General features: G+C 40.9%; 1 protein-coding gene across 17 annotated transcripts in view; it reads right to left on the reverse strand.

Moving 5' to 3' along the window:
• Positions 1-22,157, reverse strand: part of ARVCF (ARVCF delta catenin family member) — a 448,905-nt gene that overhangs the window by 208,863 nt on the left and 217,885 nt on the right. For 2 of the 17 annotated variants that reach the window (XM_043529842.1, XM_043529840.1), the window contains exon 1: positions 20,422-20,548. The exons of 8 other annotated variants lie outside the window; for them this stretch is intronic. Coding sequence is in view for 3 of the 9 variants with exons in the window: in XM_037879236.2 (XP_037735164.1) it covers positions 18,719-18,739 (21 nt within the window). In the remaining 6 variants the exon portion in view is untranslated. Of the gene's footprint in view, positions 1-18,718; positions 20,643-22,157 lie in introns of those variants that run through there. 7 more of the 17 variants (XM_037879236.2, XM_043529837.1, XM_043529841.1 and 4 more) reach the window with 7 other exon arrangements.

Here is a 22,157-nt window from a genome sequence, read left to right on the forward strand (position 1 = left end):
AAAGTGAAACTCAGCACTGCAAATAAATCATGTTCAGTCATGGTGAACTTCAGTGGCCACAGGCCAACACCCAAAAGTTTGTTTACTCATGCAGATTTCATGAATCTTCAAAACAATCAGGCCCAATCCTACTCCAACCGCACTCAATGGTAAAACTCCCATCCACACTAGCGGTACAGGATTGGGCCCTTAGGCAGGAAAGCCTTGAGAGTAGGCTCTCTGCTGAGATGCCTGGTACTTCCTGCTTCAAGTCAGACCAGAAATACCAAAAGAGCAGTGTCTCCTGTACTTCGCTTCAGGGGTTCCACCCAGAAGCAGAAAGTGCAGACACATTCAAAAACCAAAACCACACACCACAAAAAGGTAACTTGGTGACAGGAAGTAAACTAACCTTTCCCCACCCAGCCTCAGGAGAGGGCTGCTTCAAGTGGTTCCTTATTTTTCTTGGAACTACTTTGTCCTTCCCTAAAGAAAAGGAGACCTTATTTAGGGGCCTGATCCCCGGAAGTGCTGCACTCAAAACTTCCTTTGAGCATAAGCTTTCGTAATAAACTGCATGCATCCGATGAAGTGAGCTGTAGCTCACGAAAGCTTATGCTCAAATAAATTTGTCAGTCTCTAAGGTGCCACAAGTCCTCCTTTTCTTTTTGCGAATACAGACTAACACGGCTGCTACTCTGAAACCTGTCAAAACTTTCTGTAGCTGCCTGGTGCTCAACACCTCTCAGAATCAGTCTCTAGACTGAAGTAGGTCCTCAAGATGTGTGCAATTGAAAGACGCTCTCTCTCTCTGAAAAGCAGATGTAGGCGGATCCCAATGCAATTCCTTCTCTTTTCATGCATGGCAGTTTAGAGGAAGAGGAGCTCTGCACTGTCTTCTACCTATCTCTCCCCAGTCTATATAGGGAACAGAGACAGCTCAGACACAAGGCTGTTGTGACTTGAGGATGAAGTGTAGGAGGGGAGTGCTGGTGTGATCACAACTTAATACCTATGTCTGATTTCTAGCTATGGTTTCAGATATTTTTAAAGGGCCCCAGAGGCTTTTGGGCACCTGGTTACAGAAATATACATTCTTACTGATACACTGAACACTGCCCTGAGGGTGAATTTCACCTCAGAAGGCACGGGGTTTAAAGACCACTACCTTTACGCCCTCACTGGAGTTGAAGTGGTGAATTTCACCTTAAAGGACATTAAGACACTTCAGATAGATTTCCTCCTAGATTTACAAGTGCATACAGCAGGACATCCCTTTACAAATGAAGTGTTAGATCTGCATCGTGCAGCATAGGAGGCTGAACAGTCACGCCTATTATTCCAGCCTTTTTGTCGTTCGAGCAGCACAAAAAGTAGCTTTCCCAAACAGAATATGTTCGAAACCCAATATCCTCTAAAAACTGTACTAAAAATAAATGGTAAGCCTATTTAAATTAATCGGAGCCTGTGGCAACACAGTATCACACAGAACAAAGAATGCAGCACAGTTAACTTGCAAGCCGCCACAGATCTAAAATCATGTTGACCGTGAACAATAGATACTGTTTGACTGTACAATAAGCGGCATGTAATAACAATGTTCTTCCAGGTTATTCGCTTATAAGAACCTGGGGGGGGGGGAAGGAATAACACCCTTTCCCCTCAAAAAACATGCATAAGGACACATCCCCTGACTTTACTGTACATGACTAGGGTGCGTGGGTGGGTGTGTAACATTTACTGTATTTAATTTAAAAAACAGACCAACTTAAAATGCGTTACTATTTAGGCAATATATGCAGGTTCTGAAGTCGTAAGGCTTCTGGAAGAACTATACCAGTATGAGTAAGATGGAGACACATGAAGAATAGAAACTTAAAACAGAACTTGTGACACCTGCCTCAATCTAGAACCTAAGCAGCAGGGGTCCTGCTTTGAAGCTGGGCAAGACAAGCATGCCTGAACTTTAATTGTTTATAAAGCACTGCCCTCCCTAGACATTCTGTGCCATGATAAACAAACTACAATAAAAACAGTTTTTAAACACACCACCTTAAAACTCAAAAAGATAAAGCCAACTATCGGATACAAAAGCAGGTTGAAAACTGGAAACAGAGAGTGAGGTAATAGACTTATTTAGATTTATCCCTTGTGGCTATCATAAACTGTAGGCACATTACATAACCGATACAGAAAACACAGCCAAGGACATAAAGCTTTAGACAGGCAGCGTGACTTCCTCCATCTTCCAAACCCCAAAACAGCAGGTTAGATATGGGGCCAACACAGATCATGGTTTTTAATCATCCCCCCAAGAAGGGGAAAGAGTGTTCAGGTGCTTCACTGTTATAGACTGAATTCAGGGAACAGGGAGTTACACAGTATCTACCACAAAGACATGAGTCACTTGCCTCCTTCATGGAGCCGGACATAGTGGGTGGTATTCCGAGCGAAGGTACCTGACAGGATGAGACTCATGGAGGTCCTAGGCTCTGGCTAGGAATTTAAAACAAGTACTGCCTGCTGATGGGACAGCCAACCATTTTATAGGCAGCTATTATAAAAAAAAGCCAATGGACCACACTTACTATTGCACTGCCAGTCACTTGGAACACTGCATTTAATGGCATCGGTTTTTTAACGTTATGGCTGCTCCATCAGGTAGGATAATAGAAGTCAGAGTTGTCTTATGCCTCTCTTACTCATACATCCTATAATCTGATAGGGAACCTTCCCCATGCCTCCAAGTTTCCTTTCCTCTTTTTGCTTCCCTTAAACTCTTAACAGTGGGGCTACTACTCCACACTGTGCTACCTGTCTGAAAACCAGCTTCAATTTCTGCCATGAGAATTCTTTATGAGGGAATCTACATTAAGACTAACTGTCAGGGGCACATGCTCCATGAGCTGTGTAGCCAGCAGAGAAGCATGCTGCCTTGGGTTCTCTTTTCTTGATCCATCTTCCCCTACCATATCAAGGTGAGCCATTTAAAAATCACCTATTCCAGTTTTAAAAAAAAACAGATACAAATCCTATTTATGCCTGGGAGAAAAAAAGAAAAAAAAAATCACTTAATTCTAACTGGAGTTCACTATGTCATGACCTCTAGCTGTCATTTCCTATTTAGTCTACCCACATCACCATTGATCCATCTTTCCGGAAGCAGTAGGTGGCAGGGAACTTAACTGAAGAAGTTACAGTGTTGGGAAGACTCCAATTACTGTCCCTAATGCTACATGTCTCCCTTGGCAAACCACTTGCACAGTAGTGTAATTGTCTAAACAAACACACTGAAGATGTTACTGCACTTTGTATAATGGATTTATGTTATGTTGTGCAACGCTTTGAGAGCCCTTTAAGAATCTATTCTCCAAAGCTCTGCATACCAGCACTTTGATATTAGTAAAATATTGTAATATGGGACTGCTAGTTGGAGCAATCTTGGGAATAATTTTAAACAACTAAGATGCTGGAGTCTTCCTATGTTATCAAACTAAGACTGGATAGTGGCCTAGGTCAATAAAATTCAGTTCTGGACTTGCTCAAATTTCCAGTGTGTTCAGACCTGAAATTTTGGTTTAACCCCAAGGTGGATAACTAGAGTTCAGATTTTAGAGTAGCAGCCGTGTTAGTCTGTATTTGCAAAAAGAAAAGGAGTACTTGTGGCACCTTAGAGACTAACAAATTTATTTGATCAAATTTTAATATTCAGAGAGTGAGTGAGTGTGTGTGTGTTCATCCATCTTTAAACAGTTTAAAAAAAAAAAAAAAGAGCCAACAAATGCAGAGTTGTTGTTTAAGCAAAAACCTCCCATTTTGTGTGTCCCCACAGCAATGGCAAAGAATACTGTATCATAATTTAATCACTCACAGGCCATAGTGTGGACAAAAGACAGTATGACAAGGCTTAAGAAAAGTGACTGGGATAAACCTGTTAAAGAACAGCAATAACTTAGTTTCTTTGGACTGGGGTAACACACGCTCTGTTAAACTCTACATGGAACTGCAAGTGCCTACATCACCCCAAATTTTATGAGAAGGAGCTGCTACTATCATTCTGGTTTAATTCTAGTTTATAAACTTGAATCAAGTGCAGAAGAGGAATGAAACGTGTGTTATGGCCAGAACAAGCTGTTGAAAAGGTGCAACCCTGATGTCACTTTTATAGCCAAAAATATATAAATATATTATTTAAATATTCTATTGTTTAAGCCTCCCATATGATACACTTGTCACTAGAGCTCAAGGCTAACAATTCCATGAGACAGAGTCCCTGCCACCAGCCACAGCAGAAAAAAAGCTTTCATTACTTTAGGCTGAAGCAAGCTGAAATCCCAAGAGATAACCAGCTTACAATGAAATTCAAATCAATCTTTCCTTAAACAAGTCTACACACTTGTAAGGTTGTTAGAAAAGACTTTGAAGTCAAAAAGAAATTAATGATGACTGAAATCTCAGTTAAAAGTTGGCAGGTAAATATATATTCCTGAATCACACAAGCACCCACGTTTCAGAGCAGGAGTTCCAAAACTTCAAAACTAAACAAAAATCCCACTTGTCAACTTGTACTGTAAGTACAAGGGATCGCTGAGGTTTCATAAGGGAAAGTTGCATTCTGGGATATGTCAATTAAAATTAAGAATGAAATAACTCTGTGCAATGATGCTGAATGTCTCTCTCGAGACCACAAACCTAAAACTGGCGTTTTTAGATCTGTAATCTTACTTTTATATTCTTAACTCTTCATTTTCCAACAAACTGATCAGCACAAGTCATAATTCCCTCTGCCACTTCAAACCCTCCACTACATTTCAAAACAGGTTATAATGATATTCGTATCTGCCAGCCAGTTTCTAATTTCACTTCCACAAGCATAAATCAGGAGTATCTCCTTCTGAAGTCAGAGGTACACTAGCACAAAATCACTACAAACGACAGCAGAATTGGACTCAAAATCTTTCCAGCTAGGAATTGAATACATTTTCCAATTCACAATAGTTCAGTTCAGTCCTTTGTTATAACTAAAGTTACATAAATAAGAGGAGTGTGCTGCTAGGTTTTTGAACTAGTATTCTAGGAATATTTGTTATTATTATTAGGAGACCAATACCCCATTTTGCTAGGTAATGTACAGACACAGAATAAAAAGATAGTTTGGAAACTCCTGGGGGCAGGGACTAAGTATAATACAAGAGGCAAAAAGATGGATACAGACAGATGTAAGAGAACAAGTGAACAGTGAGACAATATTAGTCAGTATGACAGGTAGTGGTCTCTGCACATAAACAACATTGCCGAGTTTTTTTGCAAGCATCGCAGCAAAGGAGAGTTTTAAGGAGGATAATGAGTTAGTTATGTGAATGTTTATGGGGAGCAAACCTCCCAAACATATGGGACAGCATGGGAGAACACACAAAGGTGCCTGTTTGAATATTAAACAGGTGGGTGGTGGAGGCTGGCCTCATGAACCAATTGGAGGTGAGCATCAACGAAGATGATAGGTAGAGTGGGGATTAAATGAAGAGCTTTAAAAGTGAAAACAAGCAGCTTATGTTTGATGCTATGAAGAGGAGGGATTCAGAGAGAATGGTGACTGTCAAAAGGACAAGCTAGGAAAATGATCTTTGCAGTAGCATTCAGAATGCATACAAGTGGTATTGACAAGCAAGATTGCATTTGTCAAGGCCAGAGAGAAGCATGTTGCAGTATCTGAGACAGGAAATCATGAGCGCTTTACCTGCATGGATGGATAAGGCCATATCGTAGCTGGGGGGTGGGATTATGAGCCTGGGTAGACATACATGTGCTAGTTCTGCTTAATCTAGCAACTAAAAATAGCAATGTGTCCAAGGCAGCATGCAAGGTGGCTCAGACTAGCTGCCAGATTACATACCCGGGGAGGTGGGGGGTCAAGTGGTATTTTACTCAGCCAGATAGCCCAAGCTGCTGTCCATGCCACCTTGGCCACGATGCTATTTTTACATGCTAGTTCAAGCAGAGCTAGAGTGTTTATGTCTACCCAAGCTCAGAATCAAACCTCCCAGATGCTGTGTAGACATTCCCTTAGAGACCTTATACAGAAAGAAGATTTGAACATAGGACCTAAGGAGAGGTCTACCATCCAGGCGGAGTCAAAGGTTACAGGCCCGAGTGACGGATAGGATAGTGGTTTTGTCCACAGCGAATCAAGAAAGGAGGTTGTGGGAAGATTAGGAGCTCTGTTGAGCTTAAGCTGGCAGCTAGACATCCACAAGAAGATGTGAGATAGACAGGCTGAAATTTTAGCTTGGACGGGAGACAGATCTGAAGTAGAGAGGTAAATCTGTAGGTCATCAACATAACATGGTACTTGTTTTGTGTTTGCAGTTGAGATTGCCCAGAGATAAGGTGTAGAGAGAAAAAAAGAAGGGGCCCAAGGACAGAGCCCTATGAAATCCGCACGGAAAATTGGTGGGCAAGGAGGAGGAAGAGGATCCCAAAGAACACACTGAAGGAGCAATTAGAGAGATAGGAGGAGACCCAGGGGAGGACAGAGTGATGGAAGCCAAAGGAGGACAAGATTTTAAGGAGGAGGACATGGTCAGCTATGTCACAGGCAGCTGACAGGTCAAGGAAGATGAGGGTGGAGTACTAGTTCTGAGCTTTAGCTTGAAGGAGGTCACGAGAGACTTTGGGGAGAGCAGTTTCAATGGACTGCAAGGGGCAGAAGCCAGACTGGAAAGCATCTAGGAACTCCAACTCCATATGGTGATTGTTGACACTGTGTTCAATGAGCTTAGAGATGGAAAGGAAAAGGAAGATGAAGCAGTAGGTGGAAGGCAACTAGGGTCAAGGATGGGGTTTTAAGATGAGAGAGACTAGAACATGTATGTATATGAGAGGAAGAGCTAGAGGAGAGTGAGAGGTTAAGGAGAAGAGTAAGGGAGGGGATGAGATGAGATCAGGTCACTGGGGTAAGCAAAGGTGTTAAGAGAAGGGGAGCAGATGAGAAATGTCTGTCTGTGATGGGAGAAAGAGGAGAGTTGTAGGAGGGAAAGGGGGAAAAAAGAGCACAGCAACATGAAGATGTGGTCTTTCTTCCTAAAGTTTAAACACCACTTGAGTAGAAGACATGTTCTGATGACATTTATGAACAGTAGCTTGGTATTAGGGCTTCTCTAAAAGAGCAATTCCATACTATGACCTGCTGACTATGATCTTCTAAACCAAGAAACAGGAGAAGTGCCAGGGCACATATATTGAACTGCATTCCCGTGCATGAGAAACTGCAATCTGAAGTGCCAGGATTGAAAGCCCCCTTGAATACACATACAGAAACCCAAGGAAAACATGAATACACTGTCATTAATGAATTTTTAATTGACACAACAAGCATGTTGGGCACAAAACTATCATCTCTGTTTTACATATGGGAAATTATGCCCAGGGTAGGTTAAGTGATGTCCAAAGTTGTAAAAAGTCTATGGCTGAGCCAGGAATTGAATCTACATTACCCAAGTCCTAGGCTAGTTCCTTCACCAGTTTGATTGCACATCTTTTTTAAAAGACATATTCTAGCTCAACCAGACATTCTGAGCTTGATGCAGAAACCACCTAGTGAAATCCTATGGCCTGTGTTATTCAGGATGTCAGATTAGAGGATCATAATGTCCCTTCTGGTCTTAATCTAAGAATCTCTGAACCACAAGATCATCCTTCCTCAGTAGATGAAAATTTCCCAATATGGACTCCTGTGTCCCAGAAACACACAGTATGGAACATTTTAGAATAGTCATTTACCCATTAAGAAAAACTTAGAGAACCGTGCTGATCAAAATGTAACAATTGTTATCATTAACAGCATGTGCTTGGTCTGAAGCTTTTTTATTTCAATAGAGTTACACGTCTCTCTCACAGCTGAATGTGGCCCCAGAACAGTACGCAGTATCTTTAGGTTAACTCACTGAAACATTAGTGGCTGCCAATATAAATAAACCTGAGAACAAATGCTCTTAAAAAACAGACACATTGATATGGTCAGAATAAAGAAAGGAGCCTTGTAGGAGGCTCCTCTTAGACAACTTAAAAGTGAATTTCTCACACTAACCCAACATTTTGTATGGTTGCTGCTAGAATTTAAGCCACACAGAGAGAATTGGTTTGACTGGGACTAGGAATATGTCAATGTTTGTTTAACATACTTTGCCCAGCAACAGTCAGACTTCACCAGCTTGCACTGTACTGCACACATTGTACAGCTTCTTACCTCTGTGTGTGTATATATATATCCCTCTCAGTAATATCACCTTAGTGCAATTCAAAAACAGGTACCTCCAACAGCACAATGCACTCCTAACACCAAACTAAAGCGATTGTTCATTACCTATGCTGATACTTTCTGCCCATTTGATAATGGCTACTCCACACTTGCCTACAATGGGAAATTGAAGAGTCTGAGATTTTCCTTTTGCTAAACCCTACAGATTTATCCTTCCCTTCCTTCTCTTGAGCACTGGGAAAATAAATAGAATCAACAATTATAAGTGAACCTGGAGAATATTTGGGCTCCAGAATGGTCCTCTTTGCAGCCTGCCTCCTTTGGCTAAAATCACTCAATTTTTCCCTCTAATTTTATTCAGTATAATTTTCATAGTTATTGCAGCTGTGGCTTCTGACAGTCCGGAGAAGTTGGAGGCATTCCAGAAGATCTCAGAAATCACCCAAAAGCCTGAAGTTAAACAGGAATGTCACAGCCTTTTTTGTTTGTTTTTTAAATTGTAAAGAGTGTGCTGTATGCATATATTTGAGGAATTTAAACATATTTAGGTGAAAACCCAGAATCAAGGTCACTGCATGGGGTTATTCTGGATACGTAGGCCCAATTCTGATCTCTGTTATATTACTATCATATAAATGACCCTCCAAATGGGAAATAAGTTTGTAATTCATTGGGGGTCTAGCGTGAGACAGGACAGCTCAGTTTGTTTATGCATGGCAGAGCCCTGAGATGCAAATGAAGTTCTTATGCATGCTCAGGATTATTCTGGTATTCAAAATGTAAACCTTTAAAGAAATTAGCAAATTGTGCATGTTTAGCTATTTAAATTTTTTCTTGATGATGTCATTGACAAGGGAGTTTACAGTTGTCACTTTCAGGCACATCAATATGTGGGCCTTAGCTGGCTTGTTTTCTGATGCACTTAAAGAAGTAAACCATAAGTACTTACAAAGATTAGAGCTTTACAGACTTGAATGAAATGGAGTTATGCAGTTAAAGAGCTTAGTAAAGGCTATTGACAGCATGTTAAATATTTTAAAGTAGCTGTGGAGAAGAATTTGAAAGGGAAGTTGGTATAAAGCTATATACTGTAGTTCCCACTGTATTGAATTACATCTACTCTATGTATTAAACAATAGATGGCTGAGAGTGAAACACATTCTATCTTTGATCTAGACAGAAGGAAGCACATAAACTTGTTTATAAATTGGTTATACAGGTTGCCGCATTTTTTTATCCCCTTTATGAACCTTTGTTCTGCATTAGCAGAGCATGTCTTAATCCATAAATTGTATTCTTTAAGGGGTTAGAACTTCATCTGTGTAAATTTAGTGCTGTATAGTCCTCTCCCCCGACATCCTTGGGTAGGGAAAAATTATTAGGATTTTGCAAAATCCTCTTGGGAAGTTGCCTTCATAACAACCATTATACCCAGTTCTGTTTTCCTTAATAAACAGGGAGTTTAGGGTCCCCAAGGAATGCAGTTCCACTTCTACTTGTGCATTACTTTCTTGCCCACCAGAAAATGCTTCATTACATTTAAGATGATGAATACTATGAACATTGATGGCAGCAGAGACTTCTGTTAGGGCCTAGCTTAGGCCCTGATTCAACAAGGTACTTAACTGCATGCTTAGTTTAGGGCACGTGAATAGTCCCATTGAAGTCAATGGAGCTACTTACAAAATTAGAGTTAACTGTGTGTTTAAAAGTATTTTACTGACTTCTCATAAGCGTGCTGTCTGTCTTAACCCTTCTTGCTAACAGAACCATTCTCCCATTGCTCTATAAACTTTAAATTAGGGAAGGAACATGATCTTTATAACTTGGTTTAGAATATGCTCTATATTGTTGGCTTCGATTCCAGATGTGCTCAACACGTGTGAAAAACTTCCCATATTCTTTGGGACACCAGAGATGCCCATTTTGGTGATCTTTCCTCCATTTCTAAATCTTTCATGAACCAGAGATGTGGTTTTCATCAGCCTTTCTTCCGAGCACAGCTTCTTTTACGGACCATATATTAATATGCAGTTTACGTAAATTATATTTTTAATAAGGGCAACAGTAATCATATTATTTCTTCCTCCTTTTCTAGGATTTTAAATATTGCAGCACAATACTAAATGCTGTAGCAGTAGTATTTCTGGGTTTTTTGTTTGTAAATAAAATATTGCAATATTGCTACTAATTATAGAATTTTACTCTAATGTCCATAAATTAATCCAGGATCCTCAGCTGGCATTGGTTGGCACCTAAAACTTTCCCTCTAACTCCAGTATTTTATATAGTTGATTTTTGATAACTAACAACATTAGTGAATTGTATTTCACTGCTTCTCTGTAATAAAATGGAATTGTATTTTGTACATTATAATTTCAAAAATTTCAGCTTTATGAGTTCACTTTAGTGTTGATTGGTTTGTGTGTTATCATAGCGTAGCTGTTTCTGTTGAGTTGATAATATTTGAAATTGCTGGAATACAGCCAAAGAAATTCTTTACTGGTACTTCCTTATCACCGTTTTCTTTTATTGCTGCCAGTTCTTATAAAATGCAGTCATAAATCAGTATTTGAGAAGAAAGGGCCTTCATATCTCATGAGCTCTGCATGAGCCCTGAACACTCCTGAAAGAGAGATGATTGGACTTCATGGGTGAGATATTCTGCTCTATTGGGTGCTTCACTTTTCTCATTCACTGCTCTTCATGTTTGTGTATTTGGGAAAATAATAGGAACTGCAGATGTAAGCACCTCCAGAAATGATAGTTATGAGACAATATACTGTACCTAATCAGCAGAAAAATATATCTTCCCTACATTAATAGGTGTCATAATGGCAGTAGTTAAAATGTTCTTTCCAAAACTTGTAAATGCAGTCAATAGACTAACTCAAGACACTGTGCTCTTAAGCCTAAATTCCCTCCATGATAGCTTCAAAAGATTTTTGCACAGTTCACGTGCTGTACAGGTCTTTGCAGGATGAGTTTGAAGTACAGTAGAGCCAATGATTAGAAATTCTAGTGAAAGTTTGGAGATGGGGAAAGAGAAAGGTCATCTCTCTTCCCTTGGACCCCCCAAAATTGTGTGAGCAAGTTGGCAGGTTTTGTTTTTTTTTTAAACTAGTCTATGTGCTGTTGTCATCTATTAATAACAGCACACTGACGATGAAGCTAAGCACATTAAGAGCTTCCAGGATGCATTTCAGAAGAGATCACATGTATAAAGCTGTCTTAGGTTAGAAGTCTTTCCCCTGCTGTCTAGCACTGACTAGATAACTTGGTGTATATTTAATAAAGTAGATTGGGTCTTTCTTATAAATGCCAGTTTTGTTATTTAAAGCACGTCTGAAGACATTTGGGGATCACGATGATGCAACTGTAAGAACCTGAATAGAACTACTACTTGGTGGTGACTATTCAAATCTCCACAAAAGTACAATAAAATATTTTCTGTGAACAAGTTGGTAAGAGAATGGACTGAAGAGGTTACAAGATTATTGTAAATAATAAAAATTCACATTAATATTGGTAAATGTATACATTAAGAGGAACACAACTGCATTTTATATTTCTCCTTAGCAGTTTCATTTTATCTGGGTTGTTTGTCCCCTTTCCCTCCCCAAATTCTGTTGTATTTCCACGGGCTAAACTGCATCTTGGTCAAGGCTACACATTTATCTTCTATTTTATTATGAGATCCTACCGCATCTCATTTCTCTGCTCTTTCCTGTTCAACTTCTCATCAGTCAGTGACAGTCCTGACCCCAGCCAGTGGCATAGCAGTACCAGCACTGTGTATTCTTGCATGCAGCTGGCAGCTTTTAAGGGTGCTACCCTGCTTCTGAGGTACAATATGCTTTTTAGCAGGTTATTTCTGGAGGGGAGAAACATTTGTAATTACATCAGAAACACTTCTTGCCATCCATCACTTTTTGCAACAGGAAATAGCAAAAAGGCGTTCCTTGAATGACAGACAGGAAATCTGTAAAAAAGAGAAGGTCATCTCTTATTTTCTTCAAAAGGAGAAGCAAGGGAATTCTAAGTGTGTTTATTAAGCATCAGGAACGACCTTCATATTGTACAGCATCCAAGGTTTAGTGCCTTTATTTTCATGTATGTATTTTTGTTTTTTACTTAATGTTTCTTCATCAGCTTGGTAAAAACATTAGCATGGGAGAGGGAATTCTATATTTACATAAGTTCCCGCCTGAAGACATTATGAAGGTTTTAATCTGCAGGAACTGAAGTGGCATTTATTTGTTTGTTTTTAAAGAAGAGCTCTTCCGCCATATAGGCCACTAACTAAGGGCTAGATTTTCAGAAGAGCTCTGTCCGCTCCCAATGTGATACTTAATCAGATTTTTCAAGAGTGCTGAGCACTCTTGGAAATCCTGCTACTTATTTTGATGCCAAAATAGGAAGTGAGCTCTTCTGGACCCAGATTTTTCAGGTCGCTTTAAATGTGGTGCAACTTGCTTTTGATCTCTAGTCCTGTTCCCCCCTTTTTAACTGATGCTCAGCCGCCAGTTTTTTTTCTTGGGGGTGGACGAGAAGGATATTGCATGGGATGAGATTCTGCTTTTTATTTTTCTTCTGTAGCAAATGGGATTTTTTTTAAAAAAAAAAAAACTCGAGCTAAATAATGCCAACACAAAATATAATCTTTCTGCTTCGCTGTCTATACCAGAGGCATAACAAATATGGTATAAAACTCCCAGAGTCTGACTCCAGTCCAAAGACTTTCCAGAAAAAGAAACATTGTTAAAATCATCCATCTGCCACGTACAACAAAGATAGCTACAGGAGGACTTATGTCCACAGTGGCTCAAATGTATGTATAATAATATTATATATTTAAATGTGTGGGTGTTTCTAAAATTACTGCTCTTTAAGCTTCCTTGCATCCAAAGACACTTGGCTTAAGAGCATTTTGTGGATACTGTTTTGGCAGCTGGAACCACAAAATTGTTTACAAAAGACTCGGGTTCTTCCACCTCCTTCCCCACCCTTTCCTGTTTTTAAAATAGAATGTTTGAGGGAATTTTATTCCTCCCTGAGATATTGGAAATCTAAGGGTTATTTATTTAAAAGAAAATAGACTTGAACTCGGTTTCTTATGGGCATAAACTATAGATAGTAACAATCTCAGAAGTTTAAATTGTTTTCAAGTAGAGTTAGGACATAAAAGTGACATTAAAAACATTGTATGCAATGTTTCTGGTTCCTCAATGGCTTCCCAAGCTTGTTTTCTTAGAATACCAAATAGAAACATGGTATTTTTTTTCCCTCCTCATAACTTTGTATTTCATGCTCTGATAATGAAAATCAGGTTGTTTTCTGATTCATGCAGTGCATTGTAAACAGCAGTGAAGTTTTGTGAATTAGATTGGTGCTTTTTTTTTGTTTGTTTTGTTGGGGTTTTTTGAAGTTATGGAATATAATGCAGCAGGCTCTCTTGTATTCTGTGTGCTGATGATAGTGAAAATATGGACTGTCGTATAATTCCAGTAACTGCAGTTGAGTTCCACCAAGGATTACAATGGTCATGTCTTGACCACCTGTAGATGTGAAAAATTCCAGGAGATTCTTAAGAGTAGAGGGTTCAGCCTTCAAGTGCTCACCAAACCCTTAACACGTACAATTACATTGTGATAACAGTTTCAAGTTCCATTGGTGGCACTGGTCAGGACACAGACAAATGACAGATTGACACAGGGATGGATCTGAGTGGCAGGTCCCAACTTTATTAACTTAACAATGGGAAGGGACACATATGCTCACCCCTTCCCACATCAGGCATTTAACTGGGTCTAGGATGAGATGACAGAACTCCCACCACATAACCAATACCTCAGGATAGACCCCCTTCAGTCTGCCCATGGGACTAAGCTCAGCTTACTTCTGAACCCCCTCGCCCTCCCTCCCACAAGGGGAGTAGTGGATACCAAGGAGGATCTAGGTCTGTATAAGCTTCAAGACTCCCCTTGTCATTAAGGGGACAAGGTCCACCAGTGAAACCCCAGGTCTCCTTTACCCTTGGGACCTAGCCCTTTCAGCATTTATCTTCCCCCGACACCAGCCTAAAGTTACAGCTAACTAAATATTCCTATATTATCTCCTGATGTTAGACTTCCTATTCCTACTCCTTTGTCTAACTGTGCCCCCACAACACTGCAAGGAAGGAGAAAAACCCACCAGACCTCTGCCAGTTTAGTGCAATGGAAAAAAAAAAATTCCTTCCTGATCCCAAAACAGGTGAACGGTCAAACCCAGAGCTCAAGATACTACCAGTGTGGGAGGAGGGAGGGACAGTTGTGGAGCAAGTCAAAATGACCCCTGGGAAAACTTTAAATTGGGAAGGAGGAAGCATGAAGGCCAATCAGCACCGCTATTCCCTGCCAGGCAGCCAGTGGAAGGGGAAGAAAACCCCTTCCCCTCAGTATATTTCTACCTGTTTCAGAGGTAAACAGAAGGGACCCAGCATTTCTGGGCTCGTGAGTTCTCCCTTTCCCCAAGCCTTATTAGGAATTTGGCTTCATTGCTTAGTCCCATCAAACATTCTCAGCCCCTTGTACTTGGTTAAATAGCTGCCACATTCCGTATCAGAGGTAGCAGCATTTCATTGGTGGGTAAAGCGATTCCCGAATACAGCTTTCCTACACACAAAAAATCTTTGTTAAAAAGAGTTAAGGCTGAAAGTGTTTTTCAATTAACTCTTCTTGTCCCCGCAGAAAGTTTTCAAAAATTCTACAAGTTAAAAAGTCTGGGCATGAACAGTTAAAGGACACAACCCGTTCCCACAGCTATGTATTTTAATCACAGTCATCCCACTTGTGCAACTTTTCCCCATAATACTTGCAAAAAACTGCAAAGGTCAAAACAAGTTATTATGGGGCAACGTTAAGATTTCTTGGACTGAGTAAGTCAGATAAGAGAAAGGAAAGAATAGCCATTTTCAAGCATATAAACAGCAACATTTAAACGATCTTTTTTAACCCCTTCTTCAGTGTGCGGCTCCTCGGAAGAGCTAACCGAACCAAATACAAACTTGGAGTTTCTAGGCCATGCCCTTTTGAAGACCTGATGCACCAAAAAGACTTAGGAACACTCCAGAGAAAGGAAAGGAGGGGGAAATCTTAAAAATGGCAATGTCCTGAAACTTATTTTCTTATTTCTAATCAAAATTCTGAGAAAGACTTTACTATGAAATAAATGGGCTCTGCAAAATTTCAGGGTGGTTTCCTTTTAGTGGGGGGGGGGGGGGGGGAAAGAAGGAGATAGGGTATTAAAATATCAGGCTACAACTGGGAGTTACCCTCTGACTTTACTGCCAAGTTGCTACCACCAATTTATTGCTGTTACAAAGCGGGATTAACATATATATAGGTATGTGTTAGGCATTATGGAGTCCGCTATCCCAAAAGTTATCAACTGTCCAGGATTGAATACTTCATAGAAAACTTTTTTTAAAAAACAACAAATTTTACTTAAGCACCTCCTTCTTCAGAGCCCATGCACACGTATTTGTATTACCATAGTGCCTAGGAGCTTTTTACAGGACTTTGTTGGCATGTTTCTATCCTTTTCTCCAGCTATGTTAACACAATTTAATGACAATATTCACTGCTAACAGCAGATCCAGCATTCACTACTGTCCAAATCCTAAGGTTTTACCTGAATAAAAACTAACCTCAGTGAGTCCTGTGTAATTAAGGACCTCAGGATTTGGATTTAATAGATGCCTAAAAAACAAATTTCAGTACCATCTACTCTGGGATGTTGAACCCATTTAAGTGGGAGTGTTCAATATAGACAAGAGCAAACCATGTTTAAATGTGCATGCTAGCCTAGATAAGAATCTAGGCTAGAAATTCAACCCCCTTTCTAGCTCTGTCCACACTGGACAAATCATGCCAGAAACCAGTTTAGTCAGAAAGATGCTTACAATGAGTTTAAAAACAAAAAGCACCTAACTCAGGCTGTGTTTCCGGTAACTTTTTCTTTCAGACTTCCCACTACTGCTACAGATCCACAGCGCTATGCCAACAGGCCACCAGCATTGTAACCACTGCATAATCCAACCCTGCTCAGAGCAAGTCTAAGGTTACATGCTGATGGAAATGCTGGTGAATGCCAATGGCCTAACTACACCACCACCACCTGTGGAGCTCCAGCAGTGTAAGAGCAGCGTTGGTAAGTCTGAAGGAAAAAGGCTAGTGAAAGCAAGGTGTAAAGGGATTCAATCTACTTCAGGCCTTTACCCAACAAGGGGGAAATTAGGTTTAATCGTCAGAAGAAAATAACCTTCTGCCCTTTGATAGGGTTCATAAGAGTCATTGGCTTCTGAAATTGGACAGTTTGAGGTGATTGATGCCTGTGATAAGAGCGTCAGCAGAATATCTATTTGCTGAGGCAGAAAGAAGAGGCAAGGTACAGGCCTGAATGGTATTGTGGCAGAAGAAACTATGGGCTGGTCGACACTACTGCTTAAGTCGATATAATTTATGGAGCTCAGGGGGGAGGGAGGAGACACACTCCTGAATGAAGTAAGTTACAGCAACCTAAACGCTGTCCTCACCGGCAGTACGTCGGCGGGAGACACTCTCCCGTCAGCACAGCGCATCTTCACCAGATGCGCTACGGCAGTGTAGCTGTGCTGTTGTAGTGCAGCAATGCAGACTTGCCCTCCCCCTCTGCTGCCACCTTCTCCTCTACGGAAGATGAATACAGCAGACAATAAAGCAGTTGCAGCCACAGGGAATTGTGGATTTTGATATTTGGCCTGAAGTTGGTGCCTGATCCAGTGTTTGGAGCCAGTGATAGGCCTGAAGCAACATCCCATACCTAGGTTTCAAATCTGAGCCTGAATGTCAAATCACTAACGGCCAAACCAAAACTCTTCACTGAGTCTAGTTTTAATTTAAGATTAGTTTTCCTTTAATAATCTCAATTTCCATATTCTATGCAACTGCACAATAAGTTACTTAAACAACAAGCAGTTCAAGAACCAGCACAATTCTTAAAATAAAGAGTCCTCTAATTCCCACCTACAGTACCACCTGCAAGTTACACTGCAAAGTGACCTCAATCAACCCAGCATCCATGTTCCATCCAAAAGAAGGGCAGAGGAAATAAAATCTATCTATCCATCCATCCTAAACATGTAGAGGGTCACCTAAAATTGAGGCCATAACACTATCTTATTTGGACAATGAAAACAGATTTACATGGAGAAACTAACTGAAATGTACAACTGATGCAGTTAAGGGTAATATTCCATTCCTTTCTATGTTCTGTTTCCCTCCCTGCCCATCCAGAAACACACAAGTCTGTTAATCTCAGATGTGCTTTTTTGGTAGTTAGCATTCTGCTCCCGACCTCCAGCTTTTTCCTCCCAGTGGAAAAATATCCAAGGAGACAGGTTTCTGTTGCTAACTTTGTGTACATCAACAACCAATCACATGTAATTCGACAGCCACAATAGTTTCAGGTCAAGCAATATAAAAAGGTAAAACACCATTCTTTCCTCTCTGAAAAGTCCACAGGTGGTGTACAACACAAGAAATACAGACAAGCAAGCACCTAAACATGATAGGAATCCTACCATCTCTAGCAGAAAGGTCAATGGCCGCAAGAACCATCTGTATATCACTAATCATGCAAGGATTCCCACAAAGCCCAGGAAAGAGAGTGACTTTTTGATACCCTGGTTGCTTTGAGAAATCCAATTCAACTGTGTTACTAAGATGCATGGACAGCTTCTAGCTGAGATAATCAAAGGAAGCTGAACCACCACCACTTTGAACATGCTAGCCCATATTAATGCACATGAGTATCATCTGCAGGTTTTGCTCCTCTTATTCCAGGAAAGCAGAAGTCTACATGACCTTTATTTATATTTCACTTGCAAATGCTTTGCCCTGCAATGCCCAAAAACACTCCAAGGTAAGGTAGAATGTTTGAGTTTTTCCACAATAGTTCCACAACATTTTCTAACATTATGGGCCAGAGGGGTTTGTTTAAACCAACTTCACTCTATTTTTGATATTGAATGTACCAGAAGGTTATGTTAAAACAAAAGAGAAAGCAAAGGAACGCTGAGTGGAGAACAAACCTTTAACAATGGCAGAGGGTTGGGGGTTTTTTGGTAAATAAAGAACATTATTTCTAGCTATTCAGTGCCAAAGAGTGCCCTGGATTTACTGAACCTTGTTGAAGGTCAAAGTAAACAATAGCTTGCTTTTGGGGGAGGTTCAATAGTTAACACAAAAGACAAAAGCAAAATCTCTCTCCAATAGTCTGTTAGAAAAGCAGCTTCGATTTCTCCTCTAACCCTCTGATTTAAAAAAATAAACCCCAAACCTCCCTCTCTACCAGACAGACACTCTAACCAACCATCAAACAAACATGCATAAATAAATACAGATGATGTATAGCGGACCTGTGGGAGGAGGAGGGAAGCAATGTAAGTTTCGCACTAACCTGTTTGAGTTCTGCCGGCATTCATGAAAGGTGGCCGTTTTACAGTCCCTACCAGGCAAAGGTCCAGATTATAGCAGGCTCTTTGTGGATCCAGCTCTTTGGCTTGACAGCCCGGTTCATTTGCCTTTCGAGCCTCTTTTCTGAATGAGCCCCCCTACACACACACACCCACCCTTTGTAATCTGATCGATTGCAGTTTGAGAGCTTCTCGGCAGCCTATCTACACATACAGCCGCTCCAGAGAAGAGAACCCACAATCAAAGTTGCTCTGAAGAAAAACTCGTGGTAGTAACAGAGCGGGGGGGCTTCTTCAGATGGTTCATTTCTCTCCCAATCCCCTGGAGAAAGCAAACCTGATCTCCGCGTGCTGCTGCTCCTGCTCTTCCTACCGCAGCTCCCAGTCCCTGAAAACTCACTCCTCTTTGGGGGCGGAAACTGACAGACAGCCACAGCTGGAATCTCCAATAAAGCAGCACTAGCCACACCCAGCAAGCAGCAGCCTGAGAGAGTGAGACACACAGGCTGGAGCCAGTGTAAAACAGCGGGGGGAGGGCGTTTGTACTGCTGGGATCCTGCATGCTGTTCTTCCAAGCGCCACAGCCTTACAGGGGAAAAAGAAAGCAGGCTTCCTTCTCTTACTATAAAGGGATCGTGGCAGTTTGAAATCTTTAGTCAGTTTTTTATAAAACAGTTATAAGTAGTTTCAGGGGCTGCGCCTGCCTTCGAGCGGCCCTCGCCAATGGTTTTATTTAACAGTCACATTTTCCCAATTTAAAATCCCCCCCCCCCCCGCACCCTTTGCTTTTGCTGCTGTGCGAAGGACCCACACAAACCCTGGAACCTGTGAAATGGTTATACACTAACCAGAGTCAGCACCAAGTTACCCATTCAAAAATCCCACCCATTCCGTATTTTTCCTTCTATTTTTTCCAGTTATTTTAGGAGGTTACTTGCAAGAAGAATAAATAGAGGTTGTTTCCAGACAGGAGAGAGATTGTTACAGCTAATGGGGTCTCAGCCTCAAAGTAACTTCTCCAAAGAACACCCTTGAACCTGAAAAGGAGCTGAGCAGGTTTCTTTACGAACTAGGAGGGGTCTCAACATTTTATCAACTTGAGTAGGGAAATCCTTGTTTGCAGTTCGCTCACTTTGGACCGTGAAAATAAATAAACTAGCCAGCACTCATGCAGTAGCACAAAAGGAAGATCATCCATTTTTAATCAGAGTCTCCTCCCCTCTTAGATTCCCAGCACAGGAAAACTGGGATTTGCAATTAACTAAAATCCTCAAATTATTTTTTTTAACCATTTTATACACACATGGGAGTTACTACCAGGTACTGCCATAATACACACATATGCATGTAAAACACAATAATTTTGCACTTTTGGTGGTACATTATTTCAGCAAAGAGCATTAGCTGTGCTATAGTTCATATTTTTCCTGCTCAGTAGAAAAAACACAGACTTTCCATCCAGATATTGCATGATTTTGATATTCTTAATATAAACAAGCTGCCCTAACTTATACACCTGCCCTTTAACAAAATATCTCAGTTGCTTTGCTGAAAGCACAGTTACTGAAAAAGAAAAGTATCCTCCCATACCTCTCAGGACTAGGCTCTGGTCCCTCTTCCTGCACCTTGCAAGGAACTCAAAAGCACATTAAGTTTCCTGGGAAAGGCTCTTTCCTTGGAAACCTACCTTAGCTAGTGTGACCACTTTATCACCTGCTGACCCACAACAGGGGAAAGAGACAACACTTAACTGGCATTTTGACACTGGAACCCTGCCCTTTAGAGATAAGCAATCAATGAGGTTTGAGTCAGCCAGCTAAGCCCTGCCTCCAGTGCTAAATAACTGGCATTGCTCTCAGTGACTAGCCAATGGGTTGAGGATATTTCTCCTCTTTCATATTAGCTTCCTGCAGCAAACTACCCGTGCAATAAATAAATCCACCACTCTAACAGCCAGTGGCCTAAACAATGGTAATTAGGGATGAATTGCTAACTGCACTGCTGGGCACCAGCCCCCAAATTAGGGAGTGATCATGGAAAACAGGGACAACTACCAACAGCCTCTGGAGCCAGCTACCAAACAGAGAATGAGAAATTAGGGTCACACTTAAATATTTTGCATTTTCAGAGCATGCGTTTTCACACAGCAAGCTTGCTTACCCCCACAATTGCTCATACATCTCAGCCTCAATTCTAGAAAATGCTTCCAGTGTTACCAATAGGGTTACCACTTTTGAAATGCAACCCCCCCCCCCCCCCCGCACACACAAGCAAACCTCCCCCCCCCGCAACCTCAACCCCCAACCACAAGTCAACTCCGTAACTCCCCCCCTTCAACAGCCACTTAGAGTACCTAGAGAGATAACATATATAGGTAAGATTGATAACATTGAACATCACCTCACTCTCCTATGACTCAAACCCTTTCTCATACATGTCAGTGGGCAGACAGCTGCTGTATTTTCAGCAGTTTTGATCTGTTACCGCTTAAACTGCGGAAGTGGGAACACTGCAGCATCTTTAACTGGACATAGAAACTTCTAACATTAGATATCCCAATGCATTGTGATAATAATGCAAATCCTTAGACCCACATGGAAAAAAAACAAACCCTGGCAGGTTAAATTATTTTTCTGGCAACTGGCACATCCATAAAAAAACTGGCCAAGCTGGTCAAATATTGGCCAAGTGGTAACCTTTGTTACCAACCTGTTAACTAACATCAATTGTAAGCTAAAAATAAGAAAGAGGTGTCTCCCATAATGATGTTTAAAAACAGGAAGGAACCAGAGTTGTAACTTCAGCTTTTCTCTTACTATCGAGAAATGTCAGGGTTAGAGCTGGACACTAGAGCTATGGGACAACTGTTTTTGGCTTTGCATTTTAGGGGCCAGAGAACTGAGCAGAACTATGTAGCTTTATTTTACAATTACTAATATCACAATTAACATCACAAAGGCTCCTCTGGTTGACAGCAATGGTAGATGCTGTGCAAAATTTCATCCCAATCTAAAACTTTTGTTATCTGTGCCACCTCAGTTTGCTCCAACAGGTGAGAAATGTTCAGAGTTCATCTAACATGGAGCAGTTTAGATTAGAGGCAGGTTGGCAATGGGCTTTGAAAACATCCTTAAAGCTCATGGCAAGGCACAAGAAGGAATGCATCTTACTAGCACAGGAGGGAAAGGAGGAGACTCGTCCTTTAGTTAACTAAATAAAAGAGTTCAACTTCTACTGAGGCCACCCTGGTGTAGAAAAGTGCCATTCATGTCAGAAACATACAGGGATATGTGCCAGGGCCTGGGCCTTTATCATGTTTTCTTTTATTGAGTGTAAAGTCTATATCCATAGAGCATTGAAACAGCTACTCTTGAACGAAAGCCAACACAACCGAAAATTTCAGGCATGACCCTGGCAGCTCTG

The sequence above is a fragment of the Chelonia mydas genome, chromosome 15 (genome assembly GCF_015237465.2).
Source record: "Chelonia mydas isolate rCheMyd1 chromosome 15, rCheMyd1.pri.v2, whole genome shotgun sequence".
Classification (NCBI taxonomy): Eukaryota; Metazoa; Chordata; order Testudines; family Cheloniidae; genus Chelonia; species Chelonia mydas.